Genomic DNA, 25,577 nt, shown 5'->3' with positions numbered 1-25,577 from the left:
GCACACTTTCCTGGAGGGCGGGTGGGGGTGGGATCCTGGGCTCCACTGCTGGCAATGCAGGGTTTCTATCAGTAACCAAAGGTTTTTAGTCCTCAATTTCTCCAGCTGTAACGAGGGTCGATGACACCCCCTTTGCTGGTTGGAAATGAGTACAGCGTCGGTGGAGAAGTGGCAGAGCTCAGGAAACACCCAAGCCCCTCAGGCCACACCCCAGCCACTCTCCCAGTCGGATCCCACTCTAGCCTCCCCTCCCCCACACCCTAGCAGCAGGTGCCTGACAGAGAGCTGTAACATCTGTGGGTGGGTGTCGCCCACCTTCCCTGCTCATCTGGTATGAAGGCTGCACACCAGGGCTCTCCTCCAGAGAAGCAAGCTAAGTCCTGACAGACTGGGCCACAGACAGGAAGTGACTGGTACACAGTGTACACCCCATCCATGCAGTGTGCTGTGGCCCCCAAACACCTATTTAAATTAGCAGAATTTCCCGGAGCCCCACTCAGAGGAGCACTTAAATACAGAGAGGCCCAGCACCCATGATTGGCCTCCTCCATTCACCTGCAGGAGCTGTAGATGAACAGCAGAACAAGCTGTTCCTGGCGGCCCTCCCAACTCTGACTTGGATAATGAGAACCAACTGAAACAGATAGTGGCGGGGGAGGGGGGGACAAATGCCTGAACTCGCCTGACATTGTTTCTGTATGATCATCACATTGGGCTCTTCTCCCCTTCCCACAGTCCTTGTTCTGTACCTTGCATGCATCTCTGTAGAGAGGAGCTGCAGGCAGGCCTGCTTTTCCTCCCGCACGGCTAGCTTAGCCCCGGAATAACAACACACAAACTGTATTCATTTAAACACTGCCTGGCTCATTAGTTCCAGCCTCTTATTGGCTAATTCTCACATCTTGATTAACCCATTTCTAATAATCTGTGTGGTGGCTTACCGGGAAAGATTCAGCATGTCTGACCTGGCGGCTGGCTCCATTGCGTCTGACCCAGAGAGGAGAGGCATGGTGACTGCCTCACTTCCCTCTTCTCCCAGCATTCTGTTCTGTCTACTCCACCCACCTAAGGGCTGGCCTATCAAATGGCCAAGGCAGTTTCTTTATTAACCAATGAAATCAACACAAAACAGAAGAGCCTCCCACATCACATCCCAGTTCCACCCCTCCCACCATCCACTGCCACAGGCCTGAGTCGTCTATGTCACATTCACTCCTGCACTTAGGAAGCACCTGCTGTGTGCCCAGCCCCGTTCTAAGCAGATAATTCAAATATCTCATGGGGTGCTCACAATTAGAACTACTGTTCATCTGATCTTGCAGAAAACAGACCCAAGATGTTAAGAAACCTGCACAGCTAGGCAGTGGTGGCGCATGCCTTTAATCCCAGCACGGTGGAGGCAAAGGCAGGCAGGTCGCTGTGAGTTCGAGACCAGCCTGATCTACAGAGTGAGTTCCAGGATAGGTTCCAAAGCTACACAGAGAAGCCCTATCTCTAAAAGGGCTGGGGGGGAGGGAAAGAGAGAGAGCAACCTGCACAGAGGCTGCAAGCTGACATATAGATCTCCCGTCCAGAACCAGTGCTCCAGTTCACAGCACAACCCTGTAGCCTGGCTTACGTCATTTTCCAGACAAGGCCTGCCTGGAACGGCCCATCATTGTGAGCTTACTATGTGTCTTGCCAGCCTCTCCAGAGGCCTGCTCCATACAAAGTCACCCCTCCTGTGTAGCCTGGAAATATAAGACCCTTCCTCACTCAACCCTGAGGCCCTTCTCCACTCCTCCCAGTGGGAAAGCAAGGCATGTCTGGGCTTTAGTGGCATCAAGAGGAGGAGAAGCCATCAATGCAATGAGTTCAGGGATATCTGGGGGTCAACCCACTAGAACGGAAGGAAGGCTGGCTCAGAGCTAGACAGATTTAGCCCAGCTGCGTCACACAGAATTCAATTAGGAGACAGGAACATTGAAGAATACTCAAGCTGAAACTTGACGGGATGGGAGAAAACCAGTAAATCAACAGGAAAAGTCAACGGGAAGCATTACAAGAAGAATAAATGAAGTAGAAGATAAAACATCAGGACTGAAAGATAAAGTAGAAGATATAGAGCAAATAAGCAAGGGATATGGAAAGTTTTTTAATTGTTTTTATTGAGTTATATATTTTTCTCCATTTCCCTTCCCTCCTCCTCCTTCCCGTTCTACCCTCTCCCATGACCCCCATGCTCCCTATTTACTCAGGAGATCTTGTCTTTTTCTACTTCCCATGTAGATTAGATCCATGTATGTCTTTCTTAGGGTCCTCTTCGTTGTCTAAGTTCTCAAGGGTTGTGAATTGTAGGCTGGTTATTTTCTTCGCTTTATATCTAAAAGCCATTTATGAGTGAGAACATATGGCATTTGTCTTTCTGGGTCTGGGTTACCTCACTCAATATGGTTTTTGTAGAACCACCCATTTGCCAGCAAATTTCAAGATATTATATTTCTTTTTGCTGTGGTTTTGTTCCATTTGTTTGCTTGTTTGGGTTTTTGGTGGTGGTGGTGGTGGTGGTGGTGGTGTGTTTTTTTTTTAATAGAAATTGATATTCTTATTTGTATTTTTGTTTCATTTATTTTTATTTTATTTTTCTTCTTTTTTAACTTTATCTTATTTTTACTGTTTCTTTTTTTAGTTTTCCTTTTGGGGGTGAGGGGCTGATGCAGAGGAACTGGGAGGTAGGTTGAATTTGGATGCATGATGTGAAATTCCCCCCCAAAAAAATCAATAAAATGTTTTTAAAATAAAGAAGTTTAAAGAAAAAAATCATAGAAGAAAACTTCCCTAAACTAATGAAAGACACAAGCATACATATATAAAAAGCATACAGAGCATCAAACTGACAAGAAAATCCCCCACAGCATATCAAAATTAAAACAATAAGCATACATAACAAAGAAAGTGTATTGGAGGCTGTAAGAGAAAAATCATAAGTAATACACAGAGGAAACCCATCAAAATAACAACTGATTTCTCAGTGGAAACTTTGAAAGCTGAAGGAACCTGGGACAATGCATTCCAAGTCTTAAAAGACTGTGATGGCTAGTCTTGACTGATAAGCCCAACAAAACTATCCTCTACAATTGTAGGAGAAAGAAAATTTTCCATGATTTAAACAATGTAATAATCGATAAACCAAGCATAAACAAAAATAATTCAAGATGCAATATTTTAGGCTGAAGGAAAGAAAATGAACATAGCAGAGAGACGGTAGAAAGAATGTCGAAGCCATATTGTTAAAGCATAACTGAGAAAACAAACAATACCAAAAATCAACAGCACAATGGCTATAATTAATAAACACTTTTAAATAATCATCTTAAATATAAATGGCCTCAATTCTCCAATCAAAAGACACAGGCTGACTGAAACAAAATCCATCTGTCTGTGGTCTTCAGCAAAAATGCCTTAGCTTTAAGATAGGCACTGCCTTGGAGAAAAAGATGAACAAGAGGACTCCAGTTAAATGGGATGAGAAAGCAAGAAGGCACCGCTCTTAGAAACTGACACAATGGACTTCAAAGTGTAGTGAGCTACTAAACGGTAGTTATGCCATCTGGAAGGATTAAGATAAAACTTTGGTTGCTAAAATTATCTTGGGTAAACTGGTCAGGGGTCATGTAAACCAGCCATAAATTTCTATTCAATGTGTCCCTGACCTTAGGGTTACAAGAACATAACTGCTATATTTCCACTTCTGTAAACAACGTTTGCTTCTTTCCTGCAGATGTCCACAGCTGTCCTGATGTTTACATCACACAATTGCTGTTTTTGCCTTTAAAAACCCAAACAACTTGAAGGTCGGGGCTGCTTCCTACTATTCTGCTCGGGACAGGCCCTCCAGCAGTGAGGAAAGGATCCATATCATTTGACCCATTCAGGCCTCTTGGCTGAACTAGCAGAGATAAAGAGGGACACTTAACCAAGAAGACATTACTGTCCTCAACATATATGCACAAAACCCTGAGCATCCAATTTCAGGGGGGAAATGTATTACTCAATTAAAGACACAGATTGACATCAATCCATTTATAGTAGGTGATTTCAATACCCACTTTCTCCAATAGACAGGACATCTGGACAAAAAATAGAAAAGCATCAGAATTAATTGACACCCTATACCATTTGGACTTCACAGGAATCTACAGAATACGCCACAGAAACACCAAAGAATACACATTCCACTCAGCAGCATACAAAAGCTTTTCTAAAATAGACCACAGCCAAACAAATCTTGGCAAATTGAAAAAGATTGAAATCACTCTTTGCATCTTATCTGACAACAATGCAATAAAACTTAAAATTGACAAGAAATAAATCGCTAATAAATGCACAAACTCATGGAGATTAAACATCCCATTACTGAATGATGAGTGGGTCAAAGAAGAAACCAAGAAACCAGCAAACAGAAGTCCTGGAACTAAATGAAAATGAAAACACAGCACAACAAAACCTCTGGGACACTTTGAAAGCAGCCCTACAAGGGAAATTCATAGGTCTAAACTTAGTGCCTACTGTTAAAAAAGGAATCAGGAAGAACACAAATAAAAGACTTCATGGTGCAACTCAAAATCTTGGAAAAACAAAAACAAACCAAATACAAACTCAGTCAACAGCAAGAATTAATAAAAATCGGAGCATAAATCAATGAAACAGAAACAAAGAAAACAACACAAAGATTCAATCAATCTAAGAGCTGGTTCTTTGATAAGATAAACAAGATTGATAGGTCCTTGGCCCAACTAATCAAAAGAAAGAAATAGAGGACACAAATTAATAGAGTCAGGAATGAAAAGGGGAATATGACAGGCAGAAAATAAATTCAGAATATTATTGGGGAAAATGTAAAAATCTGTGTTCCATTAAGCCGGAAAGCCTAAAAGAAATGAATGCGTTTCTGGATTCAGCCAAACCACCAAAATTAAACAAAGTAGAAGTCAACAACCTAAATAGACACATGGCAAATGAGGAGATTGAATGACAGTAAAAAGCCTTCTGCAGCATTTGTTGGAGATGCCTTCTTTCCTTCAGTTTGTATTTCTGACATCTTTGTCAAACAAGTGACTGGAGTTTCAAGGACTTATGTTTGTGTCTTCTGTTCTGTGCCTTTGGACTACATGTCTGTCTTGTGCAGGTACCATATTGTTTTTACTGCTAAGGCTCTGTATTAATAGCCTGAGATCTGGAATTGCGGTCCCCTCAGCATTGCTTTTGTTCAGGATTGTGTTGGCCATCTGAGCTCTTTTGTGGTTCCGTATGAATTCTGGGATATTTATTTCTATTTTTGTGAAGAATGAGGTGGAGATTTTGATTGGGACTGCACTGACTCTGTAAACAGCGTTTGGTAAAATGGTCATTTTCACAGTCCGTGAGCATGAGGTGTCTTTGCATAGTCTAGTGTATCTATCTCCTTCTTCGGAGTTTAAAGCTTTCACTTCCTTGGTTAGGTTTATTCCTAGGTGTGTTATTCTCTTTGAGGATATTGTGAATGGGAGTGTGTCCACGATCTCTTCTCCATGTATTTGTTGGTGGTGAATAGAAAAGCTAGTGATTCATGCAAGTTGATTCTGTTTCCTGCCACATTGTTGCATTTGTTCATCATTTCTAGAGATTTTCTGGTAGAACTTTTGGGATCTATAATGTTCGCTTCATGTCGTTTAGAAACAGGGATAGTTTGACTTGTTTCCTATTTTTATTCTTTTACTTCCCTCCTTGTCTTATTGCTCCAGCTAGTGCTTTAGGCGCAATGATGAAAAGGGGTGAAGACAGTGGAGGACCCTGCCTCATCTCTGACCCCAGGGAGATTGCTTCAAGCTTTTCTCCATGTTGGCTGTGGGTTTCTTACATGTAGCTTTTATTATGTTGAGGTATGTTCCTTCTGACCCTATATTCTCTATGACTTTTATCATAAAAGCATACTGGGTTTTTTCAGAAATTTTTCTGAATCTATTCAGATAGTTATGTGATTTTTGTCATTAAATCTATTTATGTGGCTTATGACATGTTGTTGTTGCTGATGCTGTTGTTGTTTTGAATTGCATATGTTTGTTGGGCCAAAATTATCTCAGGGCCTGTACCTGGAGGTCTATAGGACAGAAAAAGAGCCTGGCTCGAATTTGAATGAGGATGAGACAGCAAAAACTAGGTAGATGCCCCTCCAGCCAGAGGGAGGATTTGGTTGCCTCTCATTGGCTGAAGGTACCCCCACATCACATGATGTCACTGAACCTATGTAAGCTGACGATCACAGTAATAAACTGAGTTCCTGCTTTGATTTGACTCCCTAAAGTGTCTGACAGCCATGCTGAATGGACATCCTGCATCATGGGCTGCGGAATAGGCAGATAGCACACTCAACTTTCCCTGGCGAATAAGGAGGCTCGGGAAGCCTAGCAATGTGGAGCCATCCCTACATTTCAGGGATAAAGCCGACTTGGTCGTGGTAGATGATCTTTTTTAATGTACATCTGTATCTGAAGGTATTTTGTTGCACATTTTTGAATTTACGTTCAACAGGCATATTGGCCTATAGTTTTCTTTTTGTTGTTGATGTTGTGTCTTTTCCTGATTTGGGTATTACAGAGATACTGGCTTCCTAGAAGGAGTTTCGAGTGCAGAAAAATGAAAATTAGGCCATATCTATCAATTTACACAACAACTAACTCCAAATGGATAAACCATCTAGAATGCTGAAACTGCTAGAAGGAAGCCTGGGGAGTTCCCACATGACGCAGGTGAAGGAAAGCCTGGGCAGCTCCTTCGTGACCCAGGTGCAGGAAATGGCTTTCTGAATGAACTCCTCCACAATCGACCCGTGGAACCTCATAAAACTAAAAGGCTTCTACACCAGAAAAAAAAAAAAAAACACAATCGGGTTAAGAGAAAGTCCACAGAATGGAAGAGAATCCTTGCCTGCTCTACATGTAACAGAGGATTAGTAACCATACTATGTAAGGAACTCAAAAAACAGACCTGGAACCTGAACAAAGAGTTCTCAAGAGAAGAAAAAAATGTCTAAGAAATATCTTTTAGGAACATTCATCATCCCTAGCAACCAGGGAAATGCAAATCAAAACATCTTTGAGATTTTTACCTTCCCCAAGTCAGCATGGTCAAGACCAGCAAATGGTAGCAAATGGTGGGGGGGGAGTATGAGGGAAACCCTCGCTCAGGGTCTATGGGACTGTGAACTGGTACAGCCCCTTCTGGCATCAGTGTGCACAATCCTCAAAAGCTTGAAAACACATGTACCGTGTGACCAGCTACACCACTCCGTGGCACATGCCCAATGGACTGTCCTGCTTCCCAGGTGAATGCTCGGCCACGTTCATTGCTGCTCTAGTCACACTAGCTAGGAAACGGAAACAACCTAAAAGTCCTTCAGCCAACAAATGAATAATAAAAATGTGGCACATGCTACACTATGGGAAACCATTCAGCTGTAAAGAAAAATTTGCCGGTAAATGGACAGATCTGGAAAAGATCATATTAAGTCAGGAAACCTAGACCCAGAAAGAAAAAGTCTCATGTTCTTTCTCATCAGAGACTCCTAGCTCCAAGTCTTCAGAGAAAGTGTAGTTCTCACCCTCATCAAGAAAACTTGTCTTTACAATAGGTGGAGACCATTGCAGAAAACCACAGCCAATCAAAATGCAGAGCAGTGGAGCCCAGGCCCAACAGATGCATCTACAAAAGAGCTCTCACACCTAATGCTCAGGGAATGCTGTGGAAGAGAGGGCGGGAAGGCTGTGAGAGCCAAACCGTTAGAAAGTTTGCTGTGCAACTGTCTCCTAAGAATGTCAGAAGTTGTACTTATAATGTCTCATCAACATGACTGCCTAAACATGAGGATGTAGTAATGGGGGCGGCGGGGCTGCGTTCCCAGCACCCCAGCCGCCTGCTCGGCTAGCTTATGCCCCAAAATAATTACACAGACACTGTATTCTTTTAAGCACTGCTTGGCCCTTTAGCTCTAGCACTTACAGGCTAATTCTCACATCCTGATCAACCCATCTCTAATAATCTGTGAGAACCGGTCTTACCGGGAAGATTCTAGCCTAGTCCATCCTGGGTCGGAGCTTCATGCTGGGAGCGGGGCATGGCGTCTCTCTCAGGCGTCTGCTCCGGAGAGGAGAGATGTCGAGACTCTGAGCTCACTTCCTCTTCCTCCCAGCGTTCTGTTCTGTTTACTCCTCCCACCTATCCTCTAACCAATAAAATGGGCCAGGGCAGTTCCTTTATTAGCCAATGACCTTCCTCCATCATGAGGAGACCAGGTTCAACAACAGACATGCCAATGTGGATGAGGGCAAGACCAGGAGACCTCGCCCCTACACAAAAAGTGGGAGCAATAGTCTTCTGAGAGAGACGTACCAATTGGCTATCTGATAGCAAATGATCGCAAATAACGCTGTACAGACTGAGCAGCTTATATTTAGGAATATATACATATATGCATGTAACAGCAATTATTGGAAAATATGCCATAAATTTGAAAGAGAGCAAGGTAGGGTATATGGGGAGGCTTGAAGGAAGGAAAGAGAAGGGGCAGATGATGTAATTATATTTTAATCTCAAAAGTTAAAAAAATATTTTAAAAAGGAAGACACTGTACCATATCTCTCTTCTACCAGATTAGTGAGACAGTGGTCCCCAGGGAGATGGAGCTGAGATAGAGACATACCTCTAGTTCTCCGTTTAATCCTAAACCTATGTCAGCACCCCAAACCTGGACTTGAGGGCTACAGAACGCCTTTTATAAACTTTCCTTCTCAGACTTACCTTTCCTGGGAAGCACAGAGCTGGGTCAGGAGGCCCAGGATCCAGGAGATTTATGCAGCCTCCCCTGCCTGCCTCAGATTCTTGCCATCTGGCCTGGCCTGGCCTGGCATGCCTCCTAGCTGGGAGTATGACTGGGGGAGGCTGAGCCAAGCCACAGGAGTTACCATCAGTGTTTCTTTTTGCATTTGGCCTCAATCAGGTTTATGTGTGTGTGTGTGTGTGTGTGTGTGTGTGTGTGTATAATCATGATTTCTGGCTTTGTTTGAAAAACTGAAAACTCTATAGGTTACTCATCTTGCACTTGGATTTGAGACTCTGACCAGATAGGAACTACTACAGGCTTTCTGAACTGTACCATCCTACCTGTGGTTGCTATGGCCATCTCATCTGTATTTGCCCTGACCACCCCTGCCTCCATTGCTGCAATGACACCCCAAACGTGTGGCTCTGATGATCAACTATTGTTGTCATGCCCACCTACGGTTGCAATAACCACACCCTCTGAGACTACAGTGACCATCTACCCTGTATGTTTGATGACCTCTTTACTGTGGTTGCCATGACCACCCTCCCTGTGGTTATGATGATCCCTCCACCTGTGATTGTGATGTTCACACCCCCTGTGGTTATCTTGACCACACCCCCTGAGGTTGCCATGACCACCTCAACTGTAGTTGCAATGTTCACTCCATTTGTGGTTGCAATGACCAAATCCCTGTAATTGTGATGCCTACCGCAACAACTCTGCCATGATGATCACCCCACAGTGATTGCAATGGTCACCCTACCTGTGGCAGTCTTGTGCTTCACACAGAAGTCTTTAACTAAAAGTAGAACACCCAGTCCAGCTGTCACACAGTGCCAGCTCTGCCACTGACTTCTCTTTCAGCAAGCCCTCAGCTCTCCCACCTAACTGAATGCGGGTTCATCCTCAGAGAAGCTTCATCCCCCCCTTATCAAGGCAGATAATCACCAGCTTCACATTCACAAACCCACCTGAACAAAGAACCCTTCCCACCATGCCAAGTGAAAGCTCTCAATTCATGCTGACTGGGCTTCTGTCCCAACCACTTGAGCCATGGTTTGGAGCAGCTCTTAGTTGGCTTAGAGCAATCTGGCCCTAATGAGAGCCAAATCTCCCCCTCAAATTCGAACAGTGTTTATATCACCTCAGACTACAACCAGAGTGCCATAGAGGCTTTGAAAAGAGACCACAAGGTCCTAAGCTTTGTGTTCCCCACCCTTAAAGAAACCCAGTGGTCACTGAGGGCAGGACTGGCTCAACTTCATCTCTGGTCCACTCCCTTTCCTGTGCCAGGCATGCAGCACACATCCAGAAATGCCCTTTTGTTTGAATTCCTCTCTTCTTTCCCATACAGATGACAGCTAGCTGTTACCCAGTGTTTACAAGAACATCTCTGGTATCCCCGGCTTCCACCCATCCTGAGACAGCCTCAGGTGCTACTGCCTGGATGTGGGCAGACCTCCAGGAACAGGGCACAACTGGCCTCTTCTGACACAGGTTTGGTACAAAGGTATCTTGGGAGAAGATGCCTGAGGTTAGCCTGGGGCATTTATACTCACTTCATGGCCTTTGAGCCTCTTCATCATGGCTTCCCACGGGGCTCTGGAAGCATGAGAACAGGCCATGTGCCTGCTTCCCTCTGACCACTCCATCACAATGGCATTGGAGTGGCAGTTGCCCCGAAGAAGACCAGACTTCACCCAATGGGAGTGGAACGAGAGTCTGATTCTGGTTGGTTGTTATTATTTGTTTCTTTGATTGGTTGGTTGTTGGTTGGTTGGTTGGTTGGTTGGTTTGGGGCTTTTTGTTGTAAATGTGAACAGAAAAAGTGTAAGTCTTAGAATCAGAGCTGGACTGTTATATGAAGAAGGTGTGCAAGGAAGAGGGACACCGAGAAACAGCCAGCATCAAAGGAAAGAAGTAGGCAAGGGACAGACTGAGAGGAAGGACATAGAGCCCCCTACTTGGCCCTGGTGATGTCTGACTCCTAGAGACCCAGTCTTGAGGTGTGGGTCCTGATTCTCAGGACCTGTCTAGTGCTAGGTCTTGGCATGGCTTCTCAGCCCAGTCCACTTAGTATCTTCCTCTGAAGTTGGAGAACTTCCTCTTCCTAACCACCAAGAGCAGTGGCCTCTCCATGCAGTCCTATTAAACTAGTGAGAATGACTTTTTGGGCTCTTCCATCCAGGACACTTCGATTGGCATATCTTGAAACAGTGACCCAGCCCAGTCCACTCACAGACTCTCCTTCCTTCTTCTGCTCCTTGTTTCATTTGGATAATTCAATCACTCGTGTTTTCCTAGAGGTCTTACTAACTTTTTGTTGTCTCAAATTATGGGTGGCAGACATTAGCTGTGGTCCAGACAGGCCCAATGCTTGACATGGCAAAGATGTGGAGAGGAACGAGGTGGAGTCTGAATTTTGAAAATGGGAAAGAAATAAAAAATTAAGCAAAGGCTGGAAGGTGTTTCAAATCCTGGGAAAGAGTCTGTGTGGGGTGGAGAGCATTTCAGCTAAAGGGCTGTCACCAGAGGGCTAGCTCAGCCTCGGAGAAGAGCACTTTGGCTAAAGGGCTGTCACCAGAGGGCTAGCTCAGCCTCGGAGAAGCAGCTAGCAGTGGATTAACTTCAAGTACTTGATGCGCACCCTCAGCCCAGGAATGCCCCCAGCCACCTTCCCAACCCTGATCCGGGTCCCTAAACACCACCACCTGTCCTGCCCACTGGGCTGTCCAATTGGATTTCAGTTCCTCTCCAACAAGTGTCCCCAGCCTGATCCACTTCACCTCCAGGGCTATGTCCTTTGAGAAAGCCAGCATATTTCTGCTTCTGAGGTAACCTGCTTGCACAGATATTCAGAGGAAAAGTGAATCACGTGTCTTCAAGGGCTGAGTGAGGAAGGAAGAGATCCCAACCTTTGCCTGGATGCTGTCGGTGGAGGAAGAGGGTGAGAAGCAGGAAGCACTCTCTCCCTTTTCAGAGACAGTGATTTCTGCCATTTTACCACATGACAGTGTGAAAATGTTCTGTTTTCTTGCTGTTTTTTGTCTGTTATTATTTTGAGATAGGCTACTCTTTTGATGTAGACTAATCAGATACAGGATCTGATGTAGGCTGGGTGGGTAGTGGCCTCCATCTCCTTATGTAGAGAAGGCTGACTTTGAACGTCTGACCCTCCTGTTTCCACATCCTAAGTGCTAGAATTGTGAGCATCCATATAGTACGTGCATAGATTATAAGCATGTCATGCCTAGCTCAAGAACTTTGTAAACATAGCTTAGCCCCAGCAACTTCAAGAATAATCGGAAGAACTTTTATTCATGCCCCTGTTTAGTTTTGTTGTTTTGTTTTGTGGGGTTGTACCATTTCTTGAGGGACACTTGGTAAACCTAGGGCATTAGCATCTATTTCCATTGTGATCTGGCACTAAAATATTAAAACCTACATGAAAGGAAACATTTTCCAACTTTACTTCAGCTTAGGAGTTATTGACAGTTGACAACTGCTGGAGAAGAAAGAAACATTCTTCTCTGGGGCTGTGGCCCCTGGCAGATCGCCCAGGCTCCGGTGTGTGGCTGCACACCCAGGCTCCAGTAGATGGCTGCACACCCAGGCTCTGGTGCGTGGCTGCACACCAGGCTCCGGTGCGTGGCTGCACACCCAGGCTCCGGTGCGTGGCTGCACACCCAGGCTCCGGTGTGTGGCTGCAGCCCTGCACATCCAGACAGCACTAATTGTACTTAGTGTGTTATTTAAAATAAAAAGGGAGAAGGAAGAAATGGAGGGGAAACAGAAGAAATAAGAAGAGGCCATGAAGTTGGGAGTGGGAAGTTGGAAGAGAAATCAAAGAAGTTGGAGGAGAAAATGGGCAGTGGATATGGTCGTATTTCATTGTATACAGGTACAAAATTCCCAAAGGATATTTTTTTAATATTTTTCTTTGTCTCGAAAACAAAACAAAACGAAAAATATTGGGCTTAAGTTTAAATTTTAAAGTACATTTACACACATACGTTTTTCACACAGATTTTATCTCATGATAACAAAGAGGCTATCGCAGCACAACACAGGCCACTGAGAAGGATGATGCCTGCATCCGAGCAGAGAGAAAGTAAGCCCTCCCTCCCTGGAAGCCACTATGAGTCTATAGGAAATTGCTCGGAGGAAGCGTGGTACTGAAGTGGCATCTATGCTGGAAAACTGGAAATTCAGGCAACAGGGCTGAGTCTCTGAGGCATTCTCACTGCAGCCCAGTCCCATGCTGAGTACACCATGGGGACCCCAGCTGCTGGCGTCCTGATGCTTTGGGAAGCGCCCACTCCTGCTGCACTTTGAAATGCAGGTAAACTCATAGCTCTGCTGGCCCGGTGACCACATGCTTTCCTGGCCTCAGCTAAACACATGCATAGCAAAATCAAGATGGGCTCCACTTAGACGCACTCTCCTGCCAACCCTAGCTTACATGTCAACACAAAGATAAAAAGGAACCTAACAGAAAGAGACAGACAGGGAGCACACTGAGAAGCCTGGGCCTTGGATGCTGTTCTGCAGTAGGCAGCTTTTAAAATGGCTCCCGTGGTGCTGGCCTTCGTCTCAGCACCTGTGGCTCCTGTCTGGGAGCCGCTGATAGAATGACTTGTTTCTCACACATAGACTATGGCATGAATGATGGGCATTACTTCCAAGGTGAGGGTCCAAACTGCTGGCTTCTGCTTGCTCACCTCTCCCTTTCTCTCTCGTTCTCTCTTCCTTCTCAGATTGACTCAAGTCACATGTGGAGAGGCATATCTCTTAGGGATCAATGATAGCTCACTGACAAATCAAGCAAGAGCTTCTGCTTTCTGTTCCTGGTGTCCTTATGGAATACGCTCCTGCCTCTCAGTCCACGGGGAGCTTGGAAGCACATCTTCCTCCAAGTCAAGCCACTCCCCAGACTATGGCCTCCCTCAGAGGACCCAGTGAAGGCCTCCAGATTCCTGACTCACAGAAGTTTTGTTTTCAGTCATTAAACTAGGGGATAACCTGTTGCTGGTACAGCTCCCTCCCCACAGAAGCTTCAGCAGGTTCACTTTAAGATGGAGAATTCACTGCCTCTCTCCAGAAGGTACTGTATGATTCCCAGAGCCCAGGTAAATTCTTAAGCAAAGGAACAAATGCATAAACAGCCACAGTTGACATGGCGGGGCTCAGAATCCATCAAGACTTCCGTTGAGGAAGTTTCCTGCACTTACAGTGGGCAGTAGAGTCTTGCCGTGTGTATACGTTACCTCTGTATTGTGAGGCACACCTGTAACCCCTGCACTTGGGAGGTTAAGACAGGAGGACCTTGCGTTTGAGGCCAGCGTGGGCTATATAGTGATACCCTCTTTAAATATAAATATTTATGGTGTGCAAAAGCATGAACGTGGGACACATATTCCGAGGAGTATTGCAAAGGGAAATTGTCCTTGAGTCTCCCCAAATACATTTAGCAAGGACTACATTTAAAGAATTAGAGGAAATTATGTTTTAAATTTTAAATAAAACTATATCACGCTAGTGAAGCAGTGGAGGAAAATTAACATAAGGAGATAGAAGCTGTCTTAATTAGGGTTTCTACTGCTGTTAAAAGACACCAGAACCATGGTAACTCTTATTATAAAGGAAAACAATTAATTAGGGCTGGATTACAGCCTCAGAGGCTTAGTCCATTGTTGTCATGGCGAGAAGCATGGCTGCATGCAGGCAGACGTGGTGCTGAAGAAGGAGCAGAGAGTTCTACACCTGGCAGAGTTCTTCAGGCAACAGATGGGCACTGTCACACTGGGTTCAGCTTGAGCGTATAAGACCTCAAAGCCTGTTTCTACAATGACACACTTCCTCCAACAAGGCCACACCTCCTAATAGCGCCACTCCCTAAGGGCCAAACATTTGAACACATGAGCCTATGGGGGCCATTCCTATTCAAACTACCACAGAAGTTATAAAAACAAATGGAAATTCTGGAGTTGAAAGGTGTTATTTGTTGCCAGAAAGACTCTGGAGCAGATTCTACGTGGCAGAGGGAAGTACCGAAGAACTGAAGGCAAAGTGGTTAAAAACCATCTTGCTTAAAGGACAGAGATTTAAAACATGATTCAAGAAAAATTAGGAGCCTTGGGAAGCAGTGAGACAGCATCAAACAGCCCAAGACATGATGGGAGTCCCAGACACAGGAAACACAGGGGGTAGGAAAGATACGGGAAGATGCTGGAGAATAACAATGGTGCCAACCCCCCCCCCCCACCCCGAGATCTGATGAAGATAACATTAAATACTGTACAGGGTGGATTAAACGAAAATGTCCCTCCCAGGCTTGTTGCGACCTAGCACTCTGTCTCCAGATGGTGGTGCTGTTTTGAGAGCTGGTAATCTTCCAGAGGTGGATCCAAGGGAGAAGAAGCAGGTCATCAGGGTGGGGGGGGAGCTCAGAAGGTCCTGCCTGGCCCCAGGCCCTTCTCTAAGTGGCCCCCACTTCCACCAATTCATAATCCACCCAGGACTAAGGAGCCAAGGACCACAAGCTGGAAGTCTGGAGCCAGGAGCCAACGTAAATCTTTCCTTTTAAAGCTGTTTGTCTTAGGCAGTTGGCCGCAGTGATACAGTTGCAAAAAGACCCAAGGAAGTGAATACAAAGTAGTATACACCACACACAAATATATGCATGCCGCCATATAACCCGCCATGATGATAATTGAACTAAATCTCTGAACTAATAGCTAGACCCCATTAAATGTTTTCCTTTATAAGAGTTGCTGCGGTCATGGTGTCTCTTGGCAGTAACAGAACCCCTAAGACATATGTACTTAAAATCTAGGGCCCAAATGCCCTCCGACCAGAGCTAGATTGGACTGAAAGCCTCCTAAGGACTAGCTTTCATGGTACCAGAAGGCACCGTGCAAGCTTCCAAAGGAGGGAAGCAACCAACAGTCCTACCTAACTATTATGTCTAACACAACTAGGCTGTTATCTAGTTACCTATCTCTGATGACTAGCATAGCTCAGTAACCCCAAAGGTGTTGTAGTGGGGTACATGCCTTGGCAGTAACAAACAGTTCCCTAACTGGGCTTACAATCCACTCAACAAGAGTAAAATCATGTCTGCTACTAGAAACCTAGTCAACCACCCAGGGCTAGTGAAGTCATGGATCTTAGAAAAGAACCTATGACAGCCACTTTACTAAACCAACATAATTCCTAACAATATTCTAAATACTTGTTCTTATAGCAACAGAAAGATAAGTGAATCTTCTCTTTGCAGTAGATGGAGGCCACTACAGAAAACATCTACAACCCAATCAAAACATAGAGTTGTAGATCCCAGTCCCAAATGGTGCATCTCCAATACAGCTCTTGTACCCAAGTCTCAGAGATGGTTGTGGAAGATGGGGCAGAAAGATTGTAAGAGCTGGGGAAACAGGGAGTTTGCTGTAAGACTCTGTGAGAGGGCAAGACAGTGTAGAGGTTCCTCTAGCTTGAGTTTTTGTTGAGGCCATTTCAGGTCTTGGAATTTTATCTCCTTGATGAAGAATCCCATGGAAAATTACCCAGCTCTACTTTAGGAACCAAAGGTCAGGATATCAGAGTTCAGTTAGCTTCTGTTAAAACTACCCGTTTGTAGCTGGGCAGTGGTGGTGTACACCTTTAATCCCAGCACTTGGGAGGCAGAGGCAGGCAGGTCTCTATGAGTTCGAGGCCAACCTGGTCTACAAGATCTAGTTCCAGGATAGGCTCTAAAGATCCAGAGAAACCCTGTCTCGGAAAAAAAAAAACCAACAACAAACAAACAAAAACAAAACAAAAAACAAAACCTACCTGTTTGTGTAGGACCCCTCCAGTTAACTGCTTATCTTAGCTTCTGTTAAACTGCTTACCCCAACAGCTTCAAAGCAAGATTCTGGGATAGGGTTTTGCTCTTTGAGCTTAGGGGTGTTGCCTTCAAAAGCCCTGTATTTTAGAAACGTGGGGCTACACCTAGGTTCCCAAATATTTGAGTGTAGTTCTAGCCGGCTGGAATAAAGACTTTCAATTGGCTATAAACTGTGTCTGAGTGATCAACTCTGGTGATCTACTCATAACTATCGTGTCTCCTAGAACTGTCAGAATCTACACCCATGACGTCTCATCAACATGGCTACCCTAGCAGGAGCTAAACAAGGACAAGGGCAACACAACAGACATGCTAACATGGACAGAGAAAATCTCATAAGGTCTCAACCCTACACAAAAAACTATAGGCAACTAAGGAATGGTAAGAGCAAGAGAAATTGTCTTCCCTAGGGAAGGGCATAGCCATTGGTTATCCAATACCAAATGGCCAGCCTGAAGATAACATACACATAACATTATATAGACTAAGCTGGTTGTAGTTTTTTATTTAGAAATATATAATATATTATTAATTATATTATTAATATAATTAATTAATATATCTTAGAAATACATATTATGTATATGATAGTAACTGTTAAAGAAAGAGGCCATGAATTCGAAAAAGAGCAGTGGAGAGAATGTGGGAGGGTCCAGGAGAAGGAAAGGGGAAAGTGATTTTTTTTTTAATCTTAAAAATAATAAAGCAATCACTGGGGAACTAAAGAGGAGCCAGGGCTGCTTGAAAGAGGCTCACTGACCTATCAATCTGCCAGAAGATTGTGAGCTATCAGCTATCACTCGTGGTGAGGTGGGCTTTCAGTGATGTAGTGGTCTGTGAGCCATCTCCACTCATGTAAGTAACCCCACACCCCGACACCTAAGTAACCCCAGTAAACTCATTGGCAAGCCAATTTGAACTTTGGTGTGACTGTTATTTTGATCTGTCATTGGTTCCCTATCTTGGGTGAATCGACATCTCTGTTGCATATCCTCAAGAAAAAGCTCATAGAACTTGAACAGAGGCTGTAAATCCAGGGGAGTGAGTAACCCAAGGAGGGGGAGTGAGCTCATGGAGAAAAGTGAGAGGTAACTTACACCCTCCCTCCACTCCCCACCCCTGACCTAGAGGACAGTTGCTAAGTCAACCGTGACCTCACAGTCACTCTCCAGGCCTTCTGCCCCACCAGGCCAGCCTCCATATGCTTCCTACCTCTGCCCTTCATCTTTACATCCAGAGGACACAACCTGCCTCACCAGCAGACCCAAGGACCAAGAGAAAAGAGTGACAGGCTCTCCTGTGGGGCACAGCCGAGGCATCAGCATGGCAGAAGACTCAGAAGATCTGATGCCCACTGAGAGGAAGTCCGTCTGGAGGACGGCGGAGGAGAGGCGGATGTCCGACCTCACCCGGGTGCTGGAGTGGCTGGAGAGGAGGCAGGGCAAGAAGAAGCGTGCCCTCCAGGTGTGTACGATGGAAGAAATTGCTGCGAGACTGTATGCAAGATTATTAAAAGGAGAAAGAATTGGAATTCGACACCCCCGAGCAAAAGGGGATTATTTTTTAAACATTGGGGTAAGCTAGTGGGGAAATCCTAGAGGAGACTGCTCACCCTGGTTAGGCTATCTGTGTTTCCTAATGGCAACTGTCACGATTGGGCTTCTTCTCTCCCACCAAAGACAGGGTTACAATCTTTCCTGGTGGTCATATTTTAAGGGATGGCTTCAGGTCATTGAGAAAGACACTTTGCTATAGAAAATGCAGGATGAGGCTAAAAGATTTCTATTTCAGAGAGGAAGAGAAAGAAATTGCCTAAACACAAGTGTTCTGAAGTAGACTCTCTCCAAGACACTTGAGTCAGAGTCTGTGGTGAGGGAAAAGTCTCTGACGCTAGGTCAAACTGTGGGCACAGCTAGTACCTGTCGGTGTTGGAAACAGTCATGCGCACTAGCTTATGGGGTCCCGGTGCAGGCATGGAGCCTTCCCACTGTCCCCTGCCTCCTCTCTCCCCATGCTGACTCCAGCGTGGATCTTTCGTTCCTACAGCCAGTCCCCCACCGAGACTCCTTTTAGCATATACCTTACTCTTCCCCCCACTGAAGGGGCTCTTGCCAGCCCATTCCGCTTTTACGGAGAGTCTTGGTACCAAATTGGCCTTTCCCCCCAAAGTTTAGGTCCCCCGGGCCCATTATTTGTGAAAATCAAGTCCGAAGATACATCTCACATCCCCCAGCTGCCGAGGATGCTTCCTATGGCCTCTTGTCCCCCAGAGCAAAGGGTGAAGAGAGCATGAATAAGGCAGGCAGCACTGGAGCTAATCTCTGTTGTCAGCCACTGCTCCTAGCCTGGCTCTGCGGCCAGCGCCATGATTGCCCGCAGCTGGAAAATAGGAAAACTGGGATGAACAAAGGTCACAGCCTTAATAAAGGACAGAGATATCTCAAATTCAAAGTTATCCAGTTCCCACATGCCTGAGCTTTGTTAGGCCCAGTCCTCACAGCCTCCTCCGCTCTCTGCAGCCCCGCACCCTGCTTTCGGGCAGATGCTTGCCTGCTCACCTGCTTTCGTGCAGGCGAAGGAGCTCGCACCAACTCCATCAGCCTCTGCTGAGCATTCCTCTCTGATCGCCGGCTCCTCCCATCATCTGGGGTTGAGGGCCTGTCCGCTGGATCTCTCGGAATTCAGTATTCGTCGTGGTTAATAGGTTCCCGTCTCCTTTAAGAGAGATTATATTCTAGCATTCCAGAAGCTTTGCCTTACATGTGGCTTCATATAAATAATTTGAAACCTAGGGAAGAAATACTTTTACATTGTAAAACGCAAATCCATCACCAAGTGCCAAACTCTGTTCCTCCCTCAAAGGGTCCGGCCTGCAACCCTGACTTGGGTCTCCGTTCCACCCTCACGGAGTCCGGCCTGCAAGCCTGATTTGGCCCCTCCTTAAGTGGTTTTCTGAGCACTGTGAAAACACCTGGCAGAAACAACTGAAGGGAGGGATAGTTTCTCTGGGCCATGTTCCCCCGGGTTCAGGCCATTTTGGAGGGGAGGGTACAGTGGTGATGAGTAGTCCACATCATGGCTGCAGGAAGAAGAAAAATCACCAGGAAGGGCCCCTGAAGACACACCCCCAGGGACCTACTTCTCCCACTGGGCCGACTCCCACTTTCTCTGCCTCTTGATGGATTCATCCAGGGATGAATCTTGATTGGGTCAAATCCCTCAGGATCTGGTTGTCTCTGGAAACACCACAGACACACACAGTGGTGTGCTTGTGAACCTAGGTGAATCTCAATCCAGTCAAGCTGACGGTCCCTAACCAGCCCAAAACCCATTCCAGATGGCTTATGATGCTGCCGGTACCATAGGATCCACTTGGGCTGAAGAACCCCTGAGGTCCAGAGTTGTCGCGGAGGCCTTTTATTAGTGTTTGCTGCTCTTTACTTGGCTAAGGCGTTATCACATGACCTTCGTAGCATTTCCCCCACGGGGACTGTAACAGAACTGCTCTGAGCACCCCTGTGAGGACGCAGGGTGCACCCTGGAGGAGAGAAACACCCTACCCCTTACTCCACCTGTAAACCCAGCCTTGGCCCAAACTCTGACTCCTTTTCCCACTAAGCTGAACAAAACCGTGCTGACACAAACTAGCTGCCAGCCTTGAAAAGCGGCTGGATGACTCCTGGCTTTGGGTAATGTGCTGGATAGCTTCGATGTCAATGTGATGCAAGCCAGGACCATCTGGGAAGAGGCAACTTCAACCAAGAAAGTGCCTCCATCACGATAGCCCGTAGGCAAGCATGTGAGGCATCTTGATTAAAGCCATTGATTAAAGGCTGTTGTGGAAGCTCTCAGCTCAAGCCGGGACCTGGAGGCAGGAACTGATGTAGAGGCACCCGGGTCCTGGACGGTATAAAAAAAGTAGGCTGAGGAAGTCATGGAGAGCAAACCAGTAAGCAGCACTCCTTCGTGGGCTCTACAGCAGTTCCTGCCTCCAGGTTCCTGCTTGAGTTTCTGCCCTGATTTCCTTCGTGATGGGCTGTGATAGAGACATATAAGCCACACAAATCCTTTCCTCCCAAGCTGCTTTGGTCGTGGTGTTTTATCAATAGGGACCAAACTGGAACCGATCTGCCCTGGGGCTTCAGGGCTGCCCTCCACCAGCAACCAGCCCTTTAAAAGGCTCTGTCACATCCAGAGGTTATTGCTCATGGAACCTAAACCAAACCATAGAGAGCAGACATTTGCCCAGGGAAGTGTGGCCACTGAGCAAGTGACTGATGAGCTTTCCACAGGGACAAGAGGCTCCCAGAGTGAAGGTACTAAGACTTGGATTCCCACATTCCAGGAGGGCTCTCCTGTTTAGGGACAGTGCACAGAACCCTCACAGGGTGACTGCAGGTCTCTTTCTCCTGCCCTTTCAGAAAAAGATGGTGGATGCGCACCATGCAGAAGACAGGGCAAAGAAAGGCATGGGCGCTAAGAAGAAGCAGGACAAAGATGGCCACAAGGTGACCTTCAACAAGGTAATCAGCCCTCCACCTCTCCCCACAGCTGCTCCTCTACTACAATGTCTGGTCATGAGGTTTGTGAAGACCCCTAGATGCCCCTCTGCCCCATAAAGACAGCTCAACAAATGAGTCTCCTGCACCCGCACTCACCCTGCACTGCTTGACCAACAATCCCTACTTTCCTAAGGTCCAGTTTTAGGACCTTCCTCCACCCACATCCCTCCACATTCAGGGATGCCAGGGCCTGGAGAACTGTGGGAGCACTCAGCCCTGTAGCTCGAAGGGATTCCCAACCTGCCTGCAGGTATGGGCTGCTTGTACCCCTAGGAGATAAGGAGAAATAAAAGTGAAGACTCAGTAAGCCAGCAGAGAGGGCACTCTAGCTCCCTTGAACTCTTCCTGGGCCCAGGGCAGATCCTTGACCTAATGGTGGCAATTTCTCCATTTGGGTTTGGAGGCTGCTGAGAATAATGTACCTCATGGCTCCAAGAATCAAGATCCAAACAGCAGCAAGAAGCTCGTCGGTGGTTACCTGAGAGGGTATGGAACAGACTTTAAAGGCAAGCATTTAAACATGCTGTCCTCCAACTTCAGCAGGGATGGCCTTAAGAAGTCTGGTAAGGAAAGAACCTGGGCCCTGGGGTACCAGAACTGTCTTCCCTGCTCCCATTTCTCAGAGGCAGTGGAAGTTCTGCCTATCCATGCCAACTGAAACCTGTGTTCACAAGAGTCAGGACCCAGCATGCAGGGTTCTTGGGGAATCACTCCCAGGGTGGCATTGACAATCTGGGCATGCCCTGGATAGGAGGAAGTGGTTGTTGAGCTGCTAGATCAGGAACTGCTTTGGTGACCTGCCTTTGTGGGTTACAAATTTCCTGCGTTAAACACAGTGACAATGTCTTACTAGAGAAGGTGCCATCCTGGTGACCTGACATCTACCAAGTTGTGTCCACCCCTAGAAAGGGACAGGCCTGAGTTACAGTTCACAGTCCTGCTCCACCACTCAGTTGTATCATCCTGGCCATATCCCCAGCTCCGGGTCCGGGTTTGTCACATGTAAAATAATATAGGAACCCTACTTTCTCTGTCGCGTGGCTGTGGGGCTGCAGTGATGGGGACCGGAAGTCAGCCTGACACAGAAGTGCTCAGCAAGGTGGGTTCAGAGGGTTGGAAAACAGACCCGCTAAGCTTTGTCGTCTGTGCTTGGCCTCTTGGGATACAAGCTTATGGTGGTGAAAGTGGAATCTGGAAGGCGTTCCTACTTGCCCATGTGGAAAGTGGGCAGGAGCTTGGAGCAGAGTCATGGTTGTCCGTTAGTGTCCCAAAGCCAATACTTTCCCCGTCTCTTCACTTCGTACACCGAAGCCATGGTAGGCACACTGAAGCCTCTGGCCTGTCAAAGTTCAATATGATGGAGACCCTGCGGTGCTAAGAGCACTGGGGGGACTCTGGATTGAACGCACAGCATCACGTTAATGGGGCATTCATCTAATCCGAAGAAGCACTGTAAATTGTCCATCGTAGATCCCTTGCTTTCGGCAAAGCACTGTGGTCACATGAGATATGAGCATTCAGGAAAACTGAAGAGTAGTAGACGCCCTCTTCATTTTCTTTGACGCTATTCTAATTGTTCTTATTGTATAACGTTATATAAATTCTTAATTATTCTAAACATTTTATTTAAAAGTTACTGTAGAAATGAAATCAAGATGGGAAGCTCCGTACTTCATCCATGCTCTCTGTGATGCCCACTGTTAATGTCGCCCCTGTGCTGGCCCCACTGGGTTCGTGAGCTTCCTTAGATCTTGTTTCCAGCAGAACGGCCTACCCCCTGCTTCCTGATACTGAGATGCAGAGTAGCCTTGCTGCTGTGATTTCTTCCCAGACTCCTCATGGAAGCCTGTGTGTGTGAGCAGCCTTCACTGAAACTTTCGGGGTCAGCAGAGGCTAGGAATCACATCACAGAGAAACAGCGCACACAAATCAGGAGCTGGTCAGGAGACCCCACTTTCATTCTTCAGAGTCCTTTGTCTCCTGATTCCCCACAACAAAGATTTTCTTAGCTGCACTGCCAATAAGAAAAGCTTCCTGGGGTTTTCTGAAGGTTCCGGGCAGAGTTTAGAGCCAGGCAACTGGAGGCGCTGGTATTCATCACTGATGGAGAGCAGAAGCCTGCTTAAGGGTCCACTATGGTAGTTCCAGTCCTCGAAGGCTCTTCTTCCCCTCTGTTTCCTCCAACGTTGTCTCCAGCTCTGCCCTCCCCACTCAGCGCCACTGGCTTTTACTTACTCTACTCTTTGTCTCTTCTGTCTCATTCATGCAGTATGCTATCAACTCTGATCTGTTTCTTCTGTCTCATTCATACAGGATAGTATCAACTCCGATCTGTTTTTTTCTATCTCATTCATAAATGCTATCAACTCTGATCGGTTTCTTATGTCTTCTTCATGCAGCATGCTATCAACTCCGATCTGTTTTTTCTATCTCATTCATAAATGCTATCAATTCTGATCTGTTTCTTCGGTCTCATGCATACAGTATACTATCAACTCTGATCTTTGCCTCTTCTGTCTCATTCATAAAGGGTGCTATCAAGATATTTTGCTAAGCAAAATCAGTCCCTTCCCTAAAGAAACCTCCTGGCAGTGGATAATGTCACCTCACTGTTCAAAATGTAGACATGAAGGATAACTTGCAGGCAGTTTGATCCTCTGTTGTCCTTCCTCTTCCTCACCATCCGATTTACCGTATCTGAGAATGGAGGTCTTACTCCTTCTGCTGTAAAACAAGCCATAGCCACTAGAGGGCAGTAAATGGGTCCAGGCATCTAAGAAGCGCAGGCACCTGTCCTCATTTGGCAGGCAGGATTGAGTCCGGCTGAGCTTAGCCACAGTACAGACATCTTCCTGTGCAGTCTTGCAAGCTACCACAGTCAAGCAGGCAGGACCTGGACCGGGAGACAAGGTGGTGATCAGGCAGTCTAGGAGCAGGCAAGGCACCAGCTATATGCCCAGCTCTCATTGCCACTTTGAGCCATACAGACTCAACAAGCTTCATGTGCCTTCACCTCAGAGGAGGACAGGCAGAAAGAGATCCTCTTGGTGTCTTCTTCAATTCATGGCCTGGTATGGTGACATCTCCCACCCTTATGCCTTCATTTGTTTCTCTCCCCTTTGTCTCACCACCGTTGTCTTAATTTGCACTTAGTCTTCCACTGAATGACTCTCCTGCAGCTTTGGCCTCCATGGCTGCCACATTTACCTTCCTAACTAATTCGTGTGTTTATGCTTAATGTGGTTTTCTTCGTAACATTGCCATCGAAAAGTAATAAAACTCAAATGACGGATAACTTACCACAAAGAAACGAAGATCTGAAAAACAATTCAGAACAATTTCCTTAAAACTTAATGAACTATAAGGCAATGATCGTCAGAGAAGCCTCATTCTTCAGTAGATGGGAGCTAACACAGAGACCCCAGACTGGACAATATACAGGAGTGCCTTGTATATACATTCAGCCCCCAATGGGATGTCTCCATCAAATCTCCCCTCTCAGGGGTCAACAAGCTATGTGGAGGAGGAGATGAAAGACTGTAAGAGTCAGGAGGATGGCGGGCACCAAGGAAACAGGGCCTTCGAAACAAAGTAGGACTGGCCAATGTATGAACTCACAGAGACTGAGGCAGCATGCCCAGGGCCTGCACAGATCCAAGTCAGATGGGGTCCCAGCACAGAGAGGGGAAGCTGGACCCAAGCTCCCATCCCTAACCAAGAAGCTGTCTCCAATTGGCAACCCTTGCAAAGGAAAAGTAAGTTTTCTCCAACGCAGTCTCACTGTGTTTACAAACCACACTTGAGGGCAGGCTCAGCGGTAGATGGCTACACAAAATGAACCCAGTGGTGCTGTTGGAGATTCTTGGTCCTACTTATTGCTTTATCTAGAAATTACCTTACTGGTCTCTTCCTTGAATGTTGTGGTTTCTAATTTTGTGTTTTTATGAGTTCTATTTGGGGGGGGGGGGGTGCGTCCCATGCTTTTTCTTCGTTTTGTTTTTAAAATCTGGAGTTATTTGTTTCTTTTGTTTTGCCTTTTTGAGATATATATGTATATATATATATATATATATATATAGAGAGAGAGAGAGAGAGAGAGAGAGAGAGAGAGAAGGAAAGAAGGAAGGAAGGAAGAGTTGGATAGGTGGGGAGGATCTGGGATGTGTCTGAAATGAGGGAGAAGAAACTGTGATCAGAATACATTGTATGGAAAAAAATCTTCAATTTAAAAAGCAGGGTACTAAGAAACAAAACAGGCAGCAAAATGGAATCAGGAAATCATGTTTGA

At 46.0% G+C, this 25,577-nt stretch overlaps 1 protein-coding gene across 13 annotated transcripts in view; it reads left to right on the top strand.

Moving 5' to 3' along the window:
• The window catches only part of CUNH16orf78 (chromosome unknown C16orf78 homolog), a 113,867-nt gene that overhangs the window by 70,364 nt on the left and 17,926 nt on the right, over positions 1-25,577 (top strand). For 4 of the 13 annotated variants that reach the window (XM_041650562.1, XM_041650557.1, XM_041650556.1 and 1 more), the window contains 7 exons: positions 10,194-10,570; positions 12,866-13,181; positions 13,597-13,943; positions 16,952-17,108; positions 17,965-18,302; positions 21,149-21,250; positions 21,693-21,852. In XM_041650562.1, coding sequence (XP_041506496.1) covers positions 16,988-17,108; positions 17,965-18,302; positions 21,149-21,250; positions 21,693-21,852 — 721 coding nt within the window. In that variant the 5' untranslated portion in view covers positions 10,194-10,570; positions 12,866-13,181; positions 13,597-13,943; positions 16,952-16,987. Of the gene's footprint in view, positions 1-7,261; positions 7,343-10,193; positions 10,571-10,671; positions 12,741-12,865; positions 13,182-13,596; positions 13,969-16,547; positions 17,816-17,964; positions 18,303-21,148; positions 21,251-21,692; positions 21,853-25,577 lie in introns of those variants that run through there. The other 9 variants (XM_041650561.1, XM_041650558.1, XM_041650564.1 and 6 more) reach the window with 9 other exon arrangements.

Source organism: Microtus oregoni, unplaced genomic scaffold (genome assembly GCF_018167655.1).
Source record: "Microtus oregoni isolate MIOR12 unplaced genomic scaffold, Mior012 000004F_ref0000308, whole genome shotgun sequence".
Classification (NCBI taxonomy): Eukaryota; Metazoa; Chordata; class Mammalia; order Rodentia; family Cricetidae; genus Microtus; species Microtus oregoni.
This window is presented reverse-complemented; position numbering and strand designations above follow the sequence as displayed.